The 14,103-nt window shown below is 40.5% G+C and overlaps 1 protein-coding gene across 3 annotated transcripts in view; it reads left to right on the top strand.

Annotated features, from left to right (window-relative positions):
- The window catches only part of NELL2 (neural EGFL like 2), a 179,462-nt gene that overhangs the window by 110,047 nt on the left and 55,312 nt on the right, over positions 1–14,103 (top strand). For all 3 annotated transcript variants that reach the window (XM_031940410.1, XM_031940412.1, XM_031940411.1), the window contains one exon: positions 12,945–13,073. In XM_031940410.1, coding sequence (XP_031796270.1) covers positions 12,945–13,073 — 129 coding nt within the window. The remainder of the gene's footprint in view (positions 1–12,944; positions 13,074–14,103) is intronic.

Genomic DNA, 14,103 nt, shown 5'->3' on the forward strand with positions numbered 1-14,103 from the left:
TCTAAAACCATATTATAAAGCAGCAGTCATCTAAACCATTTGGTGCTGGCTAAAAAAATAGACTAGTTGATCAGTGGAATAGGTAAAATTCACAGTACAAATTAGTCAATGACTACAGCAATCTGGTGTTTGACAAACCCAAAGACCCCAGCTTTGGGGATAAGAATTCACTATTTGACAAAAACTGCTGGGAAAATTGGAAACTAGTATGGCAGAAACTAGGTCATAAGATAGCATTTCCACTATTTCTGTTGTTGTTTCCTTGCATTTTTGTTTTTCTTCCCATTTTTTTTTTACCTTCTTTCTAGTCCAATCTTTCTAGAGCACCAAGATAACTGTGTAAATATGTATGCCTATATTGGATTTAACATATACTTTAACATTTATTATGCATGGGACTATCTGTCATTTAGGAGAGGGGGTGGGGGGAAGAAGGGGAAAAGTTGGAACAGAAAGTTTTGCACGGGTCAATGTTGAAAAATTACCCATGCATATGTTTTGTCAATAAAAAGCTATAATTTTACAAAATTACACTTACAAAACCTTCTGTTCCAAATTTTCCCCTCCATCCCCCACCTTTCCCTAGTAGCCCAATACATATTACAGTACAATACAATACAATGTTAAATATGTTAAAATATAGACTAAATTCAATACATGTATCCATATGTATAGAGTTATCTTGCTTGTGTTCCCCTTGACACAGACTCGGAGACCCATTCCCGGGTATGTATCCCAAAAAAATAAAAAACAAAATGGAAAAGCATCTATTTGTGCAAACATATCTACAACCGTTCTGTTATGGTAGCAAAGAATTGGAAACGGAGGAGTCGCCCATCAGTCGGGCAGCTCCAGCTGTGATCCGTGACTGGGTCGAAACGGCATTATATTCTCAAAGGGGACCAACAGATTGCAGAAAACCCTCGGAAAGGCTTCCATGAACCCACGCACAGCAGATTGAGCAGAAACAGCAGAACTTTCTTTGTACACAGTCGCAGCAATTTGGTCTAAAGATCAATTCTGAAGAAGTTGCCTCTTCTCAGCAGGGCAGAGATCCGGGACGATTCCAAAGGACTCCAGATGAAAAGTCATCCCTCTCTAGAGAAAAACCCAAGCAAACCAAACAAAAACAAAACAAAACAAACAAAAAATAAAATAGAAGGGAAATGAATGAAAATCAGGCAGACTTTTAAAAAACTCATTTCTTTGTCTTGGGGTGTGGGGGGAAGGGTTTGGGTATTCTTTCAGTGGAACGAATGACTGAAATCTTGCCCCCTAAGAAACTCTGAGCTCTGAATTACAGCTAAGGGCCTTCCACTGAGTGTAGAACGGAAGGACATGGTCAATGGCTACCCCTGCTTTGCGAGCAGCCTCAAACACCGAGCTCAGGGGAGGCGACAAGGGCGCGCCCTCCGCCAGATTCAGAGCCGTGAGGATGGTGACCATCCCTCGGACGTTGTCGGCTTCCTCCCCGACAGTCTGAAGCACCTCCTGGTAGCCGCAGAGGATGCTGTAGAGGTTCCAGGCAGGAGCGTCTTCTCCTTCTAACTTGGGCCTCAGCAACCTGCCCCGGACTTGGACCTGGCACCCAAAACGCCTGTTCCCTTGCTTCAGCTCCTCTTCCAAGAACCTCAGGGCGTAAAGGGCAGGGGCTTCCGGCTTCCTCCTGTCTAACTCTTCAATCACGATCCTGGGGACAATGACGACGAACCTACCGCTCTGGGCCATCTCCCTCACGAGGGGCAGGTGCTGGAAGAGAGCCACGGTGTCTACGATGAGATAAGGGGGAAGGGCCGTCTGAATCCGGAGCAGCCGGAGGGACGTCTCCAGGGACTGCACTTGTCTTTGCAGCGGCCCCTGAGCCGGGCCTTCCTGGATGCAGGGCGGCGCCGCCTTCTGCCAAGTCTCCCACCCAAGAGGCTGGCTCTTCGGAAGGAAGAGGCCCAGCCTGGAATCGAATAGGATGAGACTCTCGGGCAGCTGGGCAGCAAAATGGCCAAATGTGCGCAGGACGCAGGCGCGGAGAGCGACATCTTCCCTGGAGAAAACGGGAAACACGTCCAGTTCAAAGTTTAAGCTACCGTGGGCAGCCTGGAAGGGGAGCAGGGTGTGCACAATGGTATCCTCCAGGAGGGGCATGGAGATGGGGGGGCTTGGCCGCTCAAAGTGGGGGAGCAGCTCCTGGAGTCGAGGGGCCAGCCCGAGGTGGGGGTTGGCGAGCTCCTCGGCTCTGGGCGTAGGTTCGCACCAGCGGCAGGTCACTCCACAGGCAGAGACGCATGCTGGCGGTGAGCCGGCTCAGTGACCAGCCACTGCAGGATGATGCGGAGAGCCGGGAGCAGCCCTTCTGCAGAGAGAATCTCCAGCCGCTTTTGCAGAGTCTGGGCGTTGGGAAGGGTCCAGCTGCCGCAAATGTCGTCTTCCTCCGAGGGCCTCTCCTCTTCTCTTTCTCCTTCATTGAGTCCTTCACTGAAGCGGCTGTCCGAGTCGGGGAGGGAACAGAAAGAAACGTCCCCAATGCTCACTGTCGTCTAAGACGCGGTAGGAGTGCCAGGGGGAGTCACAGGTCACATCTGGCTCAGAGATTTCCATCGGCTCGCTGTCCTCCCAGGAGTCTTCAGGGCCAGGAGGTGCAATGGAGAAACGGGGCTCCTGTTCGCTCTCCGAGAACTCGCGACGTGGCCGAGGCAGCGATTGAGAGACAGGAAGCTGGCCCCGGCTCCGGCGTTTCATCCCTCCCTGGCGCCAAGCGGCTCTGCAGCGCTGCCTGGATGTTCCTGCCCAGGAGGCGCACGATCTGAGAGAAGAAAACCAGGCTGAAGGAGAGAGCCGTCTTGCTTAGTTCCGCCTTGGCTCTCTTCAAGTTCTCCAGAGTCAAGAGGCAGAGGATGATCATTTGGAAGACTACTTGATTTGGCAAGAGCGAACCATGCTTCTGCTCTGCTCCGGGTCCCCTGGCCCACCCTTGGCCGTCTTTGATGGACAGGTAGGAGAGACACAGCTGAAAGTCCTCTAGGATCCTCTCACACAGTCTCTCCAGCTCCGGCTGTCTTCTGCCATTGGGCTTCAGGAGGCTCTGGAGATACACAAAGCTGACCAGCAACCTTTGCACATCTTCACGCCCCTTCTGCTCTGGACCTAGTTTTCCTAGTGGACGACGGGGAAGCCGTCTGTATACATCCTCGATTTTCAGAGAGATTTGCTCAAGACCCAGGTTGGCTCCAGCGTGGGGTACTTTTGAATAGAGGCAACACTGATAAAAACACATAGCCTCGACATAATAAAACTTAGCTCCAGCCAGAGTTGCCAGGTGCATGAAGGGCAAGCCCATCTCTGGAATTAGAGACAGAGCTCTATAGTAATATAGTTTAGCTTGCTTCTCTCCGGAGTCCGTGAACTCCTTTAGATAGTGGTACAAGTCTCCAATTCGAAGTAGACAACGATGACAGAACTTCCTGGCCCAGGCCATTTCTTCCACAGAGGGAGAGCCTGCCCTCCTCGCTTGATTCATAGGCTGGCTTGAAGGCCAGTAGATGTAGTTTTCCAATTTCAGCTCAAACTGTGCTTGCACAGAAAAGAAAATGTGATGATAGACATTAATTCCATTTTTGAAGTGCTCCTGGAAAGCATCTTCTGGGCTCCAACAATCCATAAGTGCCCCCTTGGTCTTTCTGAGGGTGTTGAGATCATAGTACACTTTTCTCCACAGCAGCTCTTCTGCGGCCATACCATAATCTCCTGGGCTCAGCAGGATGAGTCGAACGGCAAATTGTTCAAGTCGGCTCCTTAGGGCCGTATTGTGGGCCTGGAAAACTTCTTGGTGGACTGTCTCCCTTGCGAGCTGGGCGTCCAGCTGCTCAGCTGATTCCACAATCTTCAGGAGAAGTTGTTTGTTTTGGTTTGGTTCCATAGTTACAGATCGCTCTTCACCCCTCGGTTTGATAACTGGTGCAGTGAAATCCAAGTCTACTGTTCCCAGAAAATCACGGATGCCCTCAGGGAAAGGGAGACCGAGAGAACGCTTCCCTCACCTACCTGTTGCAATGAAATCCAAGTCCACTGTTCCCAGAAAATCACGGATCCCCTCAGGGAAACGCAGACCGAGAGAACGCGTCGCTCACCTAACTGGTGCAGTGAAATCCAAGTCCACTGTTCCCAGAAAATCACGGATGCCCTCAGGGAAAGGGAGACCGAGAGAACGCTTCCCTCACCTACCTGTTGCAATGAAATCCAAGTCCACTGTTCCCAGAAAATCACGGATCCCCTCAGGGAAACGCAGACCGAGAGAACGCACCCCTCACCTAACTGGTGCAGTGAAATCCAAGTCCACTGTTCCCAGAAAATCACGGATCCCCTCAGGGAAAGGGAGACCGAGAGCACAAGTCGCTCACCTACCTGGTGCAGTGAAATCCAAGTCCACTGTTCCCAGAAAATCACGGATCCCCTCAGGGAAAGGGAGACCGAGAGAACAAGTCGCTCACCTAACTGGTGCAGTGAAATCGCTGTTCCCAGAAAATCACGGATCCCCTTAGGAAAAGAAGGACAGAGAGAACACGAAGCTCACTCACCTGGTGCAGTGAAATCCAAGTCCACTCTTTCCAGGAAATCACGGATCTCTTCAGGGAAACGCAGACCGAGAGAACACATCCGTCACCTAACTGGTGCAGTGAAGGAATGAGTAGCCGGCAGGCAGAACCCTGCTTTATATACTCCATGTCCTCCTCCTCCTCCTCTTCCTCCTCCTCCTCATCTTCCTCCTTCCCCTCCTCCTCTTCTTCCTCCTCCTCCTCATCTTCCTCCTTCCCCTCCTCCTCTTCTTCCTCCTCCTCCTCCTCTTCCTCCTTCTCCTCCTCTGGCAACATTGACCAATGTATCAGTGTCCCATTTTCCCCACATCTCCTCCAGATGTAATGATCTGGTTCTGCTATTATATATTAGTGGAACCTAACCTATTCCACTGATCAACTAGTCTATTAAAAAATAGACTAAAAAGCTAAAAAGCCAGTACCCAGTGGTTTTGATGACTGCTGCTTTATAATATATTTTGGAACTAGGAACAAGCCTTTAAGGAGTGTTTTGAAAACTGTGGGAAGAATTTACACCCTCAGGGATTTTGAGTACTTCCTTAAGTACCTGCTTGTTAAGCATTTACTTTACCCCTCCTCCCACCCCCAAGCTGAGAGAAAGAAATGAGTTGGGTTTTTTTTGTTTGTTTAATAACTTTTTATTGACAGAACCCATGCCAGGGTCATTTTTTACAACATTATCCCTTGCACTCACTTCTGTTCCGACTTTTCCCCTCCCTCCCTCCACCCCCTCCCCCAGATGGCAAGCAGTCCTATACATGTTAAATAGGTTACAGTATATCCTAGATACAATATATGTGTGCAGAACCAACCAAACAGTTCTCTTGTTGCTCAGGGAGAATTGGATTCAGAAGGTATAAATAACCTGGGAGGAAAAACAAAAATGCCAACAGTTTACATTGATTTCCCAGGGTTCTTTCTTTGAGTGTAGCTGCTTCTGTCCATCATTGATCAATTGAAACTGAGTTAGATCTTCTCTTTGTCAAACATATCCACTTCCATCAGAATCCATCCTCATACAGTATCGTTGTTGAAGTCTATAATGATCTCCTGGTTCTGCTCATTTCACTCAGCATATAATGATCTCTTGGTTCTGCTCATTTCACTCAGCATCAGTTCATGTAAGGCTCTCCAAGCCTCTCTGTATTCATCCTGCTGGTCATTTCTTACAGAACAATAACATTCCATAATATTCATATACTATAATTTACCCAACCATTCTCCAAGTGATGGGCATCCATTCATTTTCCAGTTTCTACCCACTACAAACAGGGCTGCCACAAACATTTTGGTACATACAGGTCCCTTTCCCTTCTTTAGTATTTCTTTGGGATATAAACCCAGTAGTAGCACTGCTGGATCAAAGGGTATGCACAGTTTGATAACTTTTTGGGCATCATTCAGATTGCTCTCTAGAATGGTTGGATTTGTTCACAACTCCACAACAATGCATCAATGTCCCAGTTTTCCTCATCCTCAACATTCATCATTCTTTTTCCTGTCATCTTAGCCAATCTGACAGGTGTTAGGTAGTATCTCAGAGTTGTCTTAATTTCATTTCTCTGATCAATAGTGATTTGGAACACTTATGAGTGGTAATTAGTTTCAATTTCTATCTGAAAATTGTCTGTTTCATTCCTTGACCACTTATCAATTGGAGAATGGCTTGATTTCTTATAAATTAGTCAGTTCTCTATATATTTTGGAAATAAGGCCTTTATCAGAACCTTTAACTATAAAAATGTTTTCCCAGTTTGTGGACTTCCCTTCTAATTTTGTTTGCATTCGTTTTGTTTGTACAAAGGCTTTTTAATATGATATAATCAAAATTTTCTATTTTGTGATCAATAATGATCTCTAGTTCATCTTTGGTCACAAATCCTATGTTCCTCTACTTTATTTATGATCTCATTCTTTATGCCTAAATCATGGACCCATTTTGATCTTATCTTGGTATGTGGTGTTAAGTGTGGGTCCGTGCCTAATTTCTGCCATACTGATTTCCAGTTTTCCTAGCATTGTAGAGGGCTGAAACTATTGAGTCGATGTACTGAGGTCAGGACTGCCGAGCACTTCAGGCTAACTACTGATTGGACAATACTCTATGGGCATATTCTTGGAAAATGGTCCTTCTCACTATTTGTGCTGGCTCAATGGTTGGTGTATACAAAGGATTGTAGGAGGGACCAGGGGGTGGAGTAAGACTAGTCAGAGTCACTCTTTGGTGATAGACAAGGGAGAAGGCGGTTGTGGAGATTTTGCTTCCATCCTGTTCAATCCTGCATCTAAGACCAAGAATAAAGACTAAGGACTTTTGCTTATCCTGACTCCGGCTGATTCTGAGGTATCCTGGGTGCTAGCATGGTCATAACAGTGACTGAGTAAGACAAACAGGTAGTGAGTGTTTAAGCTAGTAAATATTCAAATTCAGAATTTTATCTACTGTACTACCTAGCAGCCAAAATCTGGCCTGTATTTTCATATCAAAGACTCAAACACTGGGCTCACAAGTATCAGGTCAGGATACTCAACACTATAACAATAAGGATGGTAACTTCCAATATCGCATACAAAAATATTGTGCTAATAGAGTCAAAGTATTTTGCTTATCAAGATGAATCAATCAATCTACATTTATTAGAACAATCCATTTGCAATTTTCATGATCTCAATTTTTAAACTAAGTTTTCTGTTTTATAGTATTATTAATTGGGAGATCAGAGAAATTTTAGAAGTCATTTAATTAAACATGTTTACAGATGAAGCAACTGAGACCTAGGAAGATTGAATATCAGAGATAGAGAAGTCATAAATGGAAGAATCAGGATTCAAACCAATAACTTATTCAAACCTGTGGAGGTTTTCCTGGGGGCCAGCCTTAGTCTTAGTTGAAATAAATAATTACTTCGAAATCGCAGCCAGCTGGTAAAAATTGCAAACGTTTATTTCTTCTTACAAAATTAGCCCGGTTAGTTGAGGCCTATCTCACTGCCTGGCTCCAAGAGATCTTGTAGTTTTGTCCTTGGCTCTTGCCTCTGCTTTCTTCAGTCTCCAGTCAGCTCCGACTCGTGGCTTCTCAATCTCCCAGTCTGTGGCAAGTAGTCTTTTCTTCCAGAGTGTTCTTTCTCAGAGCCCTGTTGATGTTCCGGAGAAATTCTTCCTTTGCTCCAAGAGCTTCCTTCATTTATGTGATCTCCCAAAAGTTAACTCCGCCTTCTGGAGGGAGAGGGATTCTGGGTTATCTCCCAGAGTGCTCTCTGCTCCTAAGGGAGGTGTGAATTCAGCTCTCATACTAGCCCTGAACTCTCGTGTGAACTCCATTGAGTACTTAGATACTTGAGCTCTCTAAAGGTATGAACACAAGCATTGTTCAATCAGTTCCACCTAATACCTTGTTTCAAGTTCTGGCCCAAAATCAGATCAAATCAACTCTAATGTCTTCACATTTTGTAAAGAAATGTCTTAACCACTTTGTAAAAGATTCCAACATCTCCGCTTTTCTTTTGATTTAGAACATAGGTGGTCATAACCTCCTTGACTTCTTAAGGAGGTAAGAACTCCAAAAAGGTGATCACGCCTTCCCTGACATCTCAGGAAGGGAGATGAACATACCAAAGGAAATAGAAAATTAAATCAGATTAGGGGGTTTCTCGAGGGGCTCACTTGAAACAAGGTGTACATAAATCCATCAGTATGGGAGGCATTACACACAGTTACATAAGCACATAGTAATATAGCACAGGCTAGTAGAAAACAAACAACATGAATTAACTTGAGAATTTACACATTTAAACATTGTCCATTTGTTCATGTGCCAGGAATCCAATGATTCCTGTAAGCTTTGAGGTAAACAATTTTTCATATACATTATACATGTCCATAAGTTATAAAAATAGTCCAAAAGGAACCCATTGTCTATCAATATAACACAGTCTAGTAGCAATGTAACAAATAACATGAATCAACATGAGCATTTGTACAATTGTCCATAAGTCCTAGAAATAGTCCCAAAGAAATCCATTGTCCATTAATGTGCCAAGAATCCAATAATAGATTTTAAAGTTATTTTAACAGTCTCATTATCAGCCATGCTCTTTCAGTATCAGATGTTTCTTGAATCTTCTCCTTTGTTTTGAGGTATTTCTCTTTATCATCTGGTAATTATATTGGAGCTGTTTGCACTGAATACTGCTCCATTGGGTTAAAAAGTCTGTATTTTCTCCAACTGTAATCCTGATTGCTTTTCTGTTGGTTGATGACATCAGAGTCTTGAATTTCTAAAGACTCTCTGGGTGTAACCTCAGCTACTATCATGCCCCACCTGTCTTTTGATTGATACTTAGGAGCTGAGCCTTGCCTTTCACTTCTCTGAATCAATCTACATTCAGAGGCCCAGTGGAAGCCTTGGTTGCATTTTGGACATGGAGTTTTGGGTTTTCTCTCACCCTGTCTTCTCATTCTGTCTCCATATCTACATTGAGCTCTCAAATGTCCAACTTTTCCACACTGAAAACATCGACGAGTTTCTCTAGAATTCCGTTGCCAATAGGGACCCTGTCTTTCCATGTTCATCATAGTTTGGGTATAAGCATTTGTGCCCGCTGTGGCACAGCGTCTTATGATCTCCTCTAAAAGAGCATCTTTGTCTAGTCCCCATATAATTCTTCTGCAAATCTCATTGGCATTTTCCTTAGCCAGATGTCTCGTCATTATTTCTGTAGCAGCATTATCTCCAATGGTTCTGATTACAGCTGTTTGCAAATGTCCCACAAAATCTGCAAAAGGTTCATTGGGACCTTGCTCTATTTTTGTGAAAGCTTTATTTCCATCTTTCTGTCCAGGGAGAGAATTCCAAGCTTTTATTGCAGCCTTAGAAATCTGCTCATACGCTGTTATAGGATAATAAATCTGTTCTGAATTCTCTCCATACTGACCTTCACCAGCTAGTTGGTCAAAAGTGATTTGTCCAATAGCTCCTGTTTGCCTATTGCGTTGAGCTTGAAGCCTACATAATTCATGATACTCTGAAAGCCACAACAAATTTTGTCCTGGTTCTAAGCATGGTTTTGCTATGGATTTCCAATCATTCGGGGTTAAGATTTCATAAGACAAATTATCTAGCAACATCTTCACATAAGATGATGTAGCCCCATAAAGAGTGCAACCCTTTTTCAAATCTTTTTGGAAGTTTTTCCAAATTAAAGGGAGTGTATTGTCTTTCTTTTTGACCTGAAGAGTCAATCTTTTCCATCACAGGATACGCATGTATAAAATCAGATATATCTTCTCCTTTATTTTTTGCTTTAATTAATGCTTCTTCTAATCTTGTCATATTCTGCTTCACAGGAGAAGCTGACTGTATCTCTCCTTCTCTCTCTTCCTCTTCTTCCTCAGACAGGGAATGATCTAATTCCTCTTGCTGTGAAGTATCACACTCAGGATTGTACTTAACTCCATTATCTGAATTTTCCTGCTTCTCACCTAGTTTAGTTGGGACTTTTTTCTTTTTCATTTTAACACTTAAATAACTTCTTATGGCCAGTTGTATTAAATTATATGTATTAAACATGTCTTTAGAAATTGAGTTAGGGCCATTTTTATTACAGAATTGACAAAGATCCTTTCCTACTAAGTTCCATTCATCCAGATCCCAATCTTTCTCCAGAGAGAAACAAGGACATATGTTCTTAACAGTCTGTAAAACTTCAGTGATCTGCTCCATATTTATAATCAAACCTTGGCTTTCCATAACTTTAACAATGCTCTCTAAACATTTTCCTTGAACAGAAACAGAAGGCTGTTTTCTAAAGATCTGTCCCATCTTAGCTGAAATTCTACTTTAATTCTTTTAACAAAATTTCTTTGTTGTACTCACTCTAATTTCTGGCTTGAAGAGGCTTTTCCACTTGATCAGGATCACAGGCTTTTCCACTTAAATCAGGATCAGAGGCTTTTCTACTGAAATCAGGATCGGAGCTTTTCCACTAAAATCAGCTGATGGTCCTGTCAGCCCCACGTTCAGGGCGCCAAAATGTGGAGGTTTTCCTGGGGGCCAGCCTTAGTCTTAGTTGAAATAAATAAAGAACCTACTCAGAGTAGGTCTGAAATAAACAAACCTACTCTTAAAATTTCAGATCCAACGTTCTTTCCATTTCATATGCAGCCATCCTAGTTAAATCACTTTACTCTGAGCTTCATAAAATAAATTTCCTTCACTTTTATTATACATGAATCAGAATAGCATTAGTAACTGTAAAACCATATATAAAACTACATACGAGATGATGTAGAAATGTGTGAATAATATATAATTATTTTACTTGCATTAATAGCTCTCTGGTTTATGTATTACAATTTAATAACAGAATGATCACTAAACAATTGATTCAGAAGAAAGAGATTCTGAGAAATTTTATGTGGTTGATATCATAATTTATAAATTCTTCTAGTTTTATTTCATATCAAAAAATTTAGGGCTTCTGGGTGGTTCAGTATCTAGAACATTGGTCCTAGAATCAGGAAGATCTTGATTCAGATTTGATCTAGACACTGTCTGTGTGACAAACAGGCAAGTCATTTAACCCTGATTGACTCTTAAAAAAAATAAAGAGCCCTAAGATTTGTTAAGTTTTCATTAGTCACAAAATTTTGGCCTTCACACAAATTGACTTGAATATATTTACTTTTTTACTTGAAGATATTAAAAAAAAGAAAATAAGTTTAAAATCATATAATTTTCTTACTTAAGCATCTAATGGCCAAGACAAACTCAGGACCTATATGAATATAATTACAAAACATTATTCACACAAATAAAGTTGAATCTAACAATGGGAAAATTATCAATTATTTGTGTAATTGTGTAGGCTGAGCCAACAAAATAAAAATAACAATTCTACCTACATAAGTTTACTTATTCAGTGCCATACAATCAAACTCCCAAAAATAATTTGGTAAATCTGGAAAAAATCTGAAAGAACAAAAGGCTAAGAATATCAAGGAAATCAATGAAAGAAAAGTCAAAAAAAATGTGGTCTAGACATACTAGATCTTAAACTATGTTATACAGTGGTAATCAAAATTTTCTTACACTAGCTAAGAAATAGAGTGCTGCATCAGTGAATAGATTATGTAATAAAGGACAGTAGCAAATGACCATAATAATTTAGTCTTTTATAAATCTAAAAACTCCAACTTCTGGGACAAGAACTCATTATTTGACAAAAACTACTGAGAAAACTGCAAAACAGGGTAGCAGAAACTAAGTGTAGGCCAACATCTTACACAATATACTAAAATAAGGTCAAAATGCTTACATGATTTAGACATAAAAGGTGATACCAAAAGCAAATTAGGAGAGTACGGAACAGTTTACCTTATGATCAGAGAAGATATAGCCATTAAAATATAAATTAATAATTTCAATTTGATATATTTTTAAATGTTTGCAAACAACATCAATGCAGTTAAAATTAGAAGGAAAGCAGAAACTAAGGGGGAAATTTTGCAGCCAATGTCTTTGATAAATGCCTTATTTCTCAAATATATAGAGAACTGATTCATATTTATCAGAATACAAGTAATTCCCCAATTGATAAATGATCAAAGGAAAAAAGTTTTTAAAAGAAGAAATTAAAGCTATTTATAGTCACATAAAAGAAACACTAGATCAGAAAAATGTAAATTAAAACAGTTCTGAGATACCACATCACATCCATTAGGTTAACTAATATGACAAAAAGAAAAAAACAAAATGACAAATGTTGGAGGACATGTGGAAAAGCTGGGACACTAATACACTGCTGGTGGAGTTGTCAATCAATCCAAACATTCTGTAGAGCAATTTCAAACTATGCCCACAGAGCTATAAAGTTGTGCATACTCTCTGATCCAACAATACCACTCTTCCTCACAAAGAGATGAAAGAAGGGGGGAAAGAACCTCTTTGCACAAAAATATTTATAGCAGATCTTTTTATGGTGGCAAAGAATTGAAAATTGAGGGGATATCCAGTCTAACAGAAATACACCATGCAAAATTGAATAATGTGACCACTTGACAGAATTGTTTCATGCATTAATAATAGGAATGGGCTAAGGATATCTACTAATTGTTTTTTTTTTCAGAAAAGGCAAAGAAAACATTTCAACTAAAACCTTGCAGGAAAAATAATTTGGGTTGGAAATAAAGTAGAATTTTTTGGCATTGAGTTCAATGATATTGAAGTAAACAATCTCTTTCTTTTAGGTAAGAATAGTAGTGAAGGAAAAATCACAGGAAAAAAAATTTAAATAAAGCATAAAATAGGAAGCATTTGATTTTCTGAAATTTACCTGAAGTCATTTAATTTTCCTATAGGTCATGATTTTTGCTCTGTGAAACATAACTGTATGGAGAATTCAGTCTGTCAGAATCTAAATGACAGGGCAGTATGTATTTGTCAGGATGGTTTTCGGGCCCTTCGAGAGGACAATGCCTACTGTGAAGGTAATATTTTTTTTCCAAGTAATCAAAAGTTTTGTCTTTTGTAATTGCTTCAGTAAATGTTTGGTTAAAATAATATTTTTTACCAATTAATGTGAGAAGTATTTGATTTGTTTCCCACAATTTAAAAAAATGGTATCTTTAATGTTAAAGTCATGTATTTATTTACAATATATTATGGAATATGATATAAGGTATTAGTCTAAAACTTACTTCTGTGAGACTACTTTCCAATTTTCCCAACAGTTTTTATTAAATAAGCAGTTTTTTCTTAGGTAATTTATGTTTTCTACCTCATCAAACACTGGACTGTTGAATTCTGCTATTTATAAATGCCCCTTTTCTAGTCTGTTTTATTGATCTAGTTTTCTATCCTTTAACCAATATCAGGTGGTTTTGATCATGATTGTTTTGTAATCTAGCTTGAAATCTGGAATTCATATTCCTTCTTCATGAAAACTTCTTTTCATTATTACCCTTTATGTTCTAGATCTCTTGTTTTTCCAGATTAATTTTGTTTTGATATTATCAAGTTCTATAAAGTTTTCCCTTATTAATTTGGTTGATGGAATATAAAAAGCATAAATTGATTTTGGTAATTTTATCAACTTTATTATATTGGCACAGTCTATGAACAATATTCATCCTTACCCTACTTTAACTTTCCTTAGGAGCACTTTTTCTAGTATATTTATTTTTAAGATATATTACTTTATGAATCATGTTGGGGGAGAAAAATCAGAGCAAAAGGGAAAAATCATGGGAGAGATTAAAAAAACAGAAAAAGAAATGAACATAGCATGTGTTGATTTTTATTCAGTCTCCTTAGTTCTTTTTCTGGATGCAGATGACATTTTCTGTTGAAAGTCTAATGGGATTGCTTTGGATTACTGAATTGCTAAGAAGAACTAGTCTTTCATAGCTGATCATTGCACATTCTTGCTGTTATTGTGTACAATGTATTCCTGGTTCTGCTTGTGTTGCTCATTATCAGTTCATGTAAATCTTTCCAGGCTTTTCTAAAATCAGCTAG

The sequence above is a fragment of the Sarcophilus harrisii genome, chromosome 5 (assembly GCF_902635505.1).
Source record: "Sarcophilus harrisii chromosome 5, mSarHar1.11, whole genome shotgun sequence".
Taxonomy (NCBI): domain Eukaryota; kingdom Metazoa; phylum Chordata; class Mammalia; order Dasyuromorphia; family Dasyuridae; genus Sarcophilus; species Sarcophilus harrisii.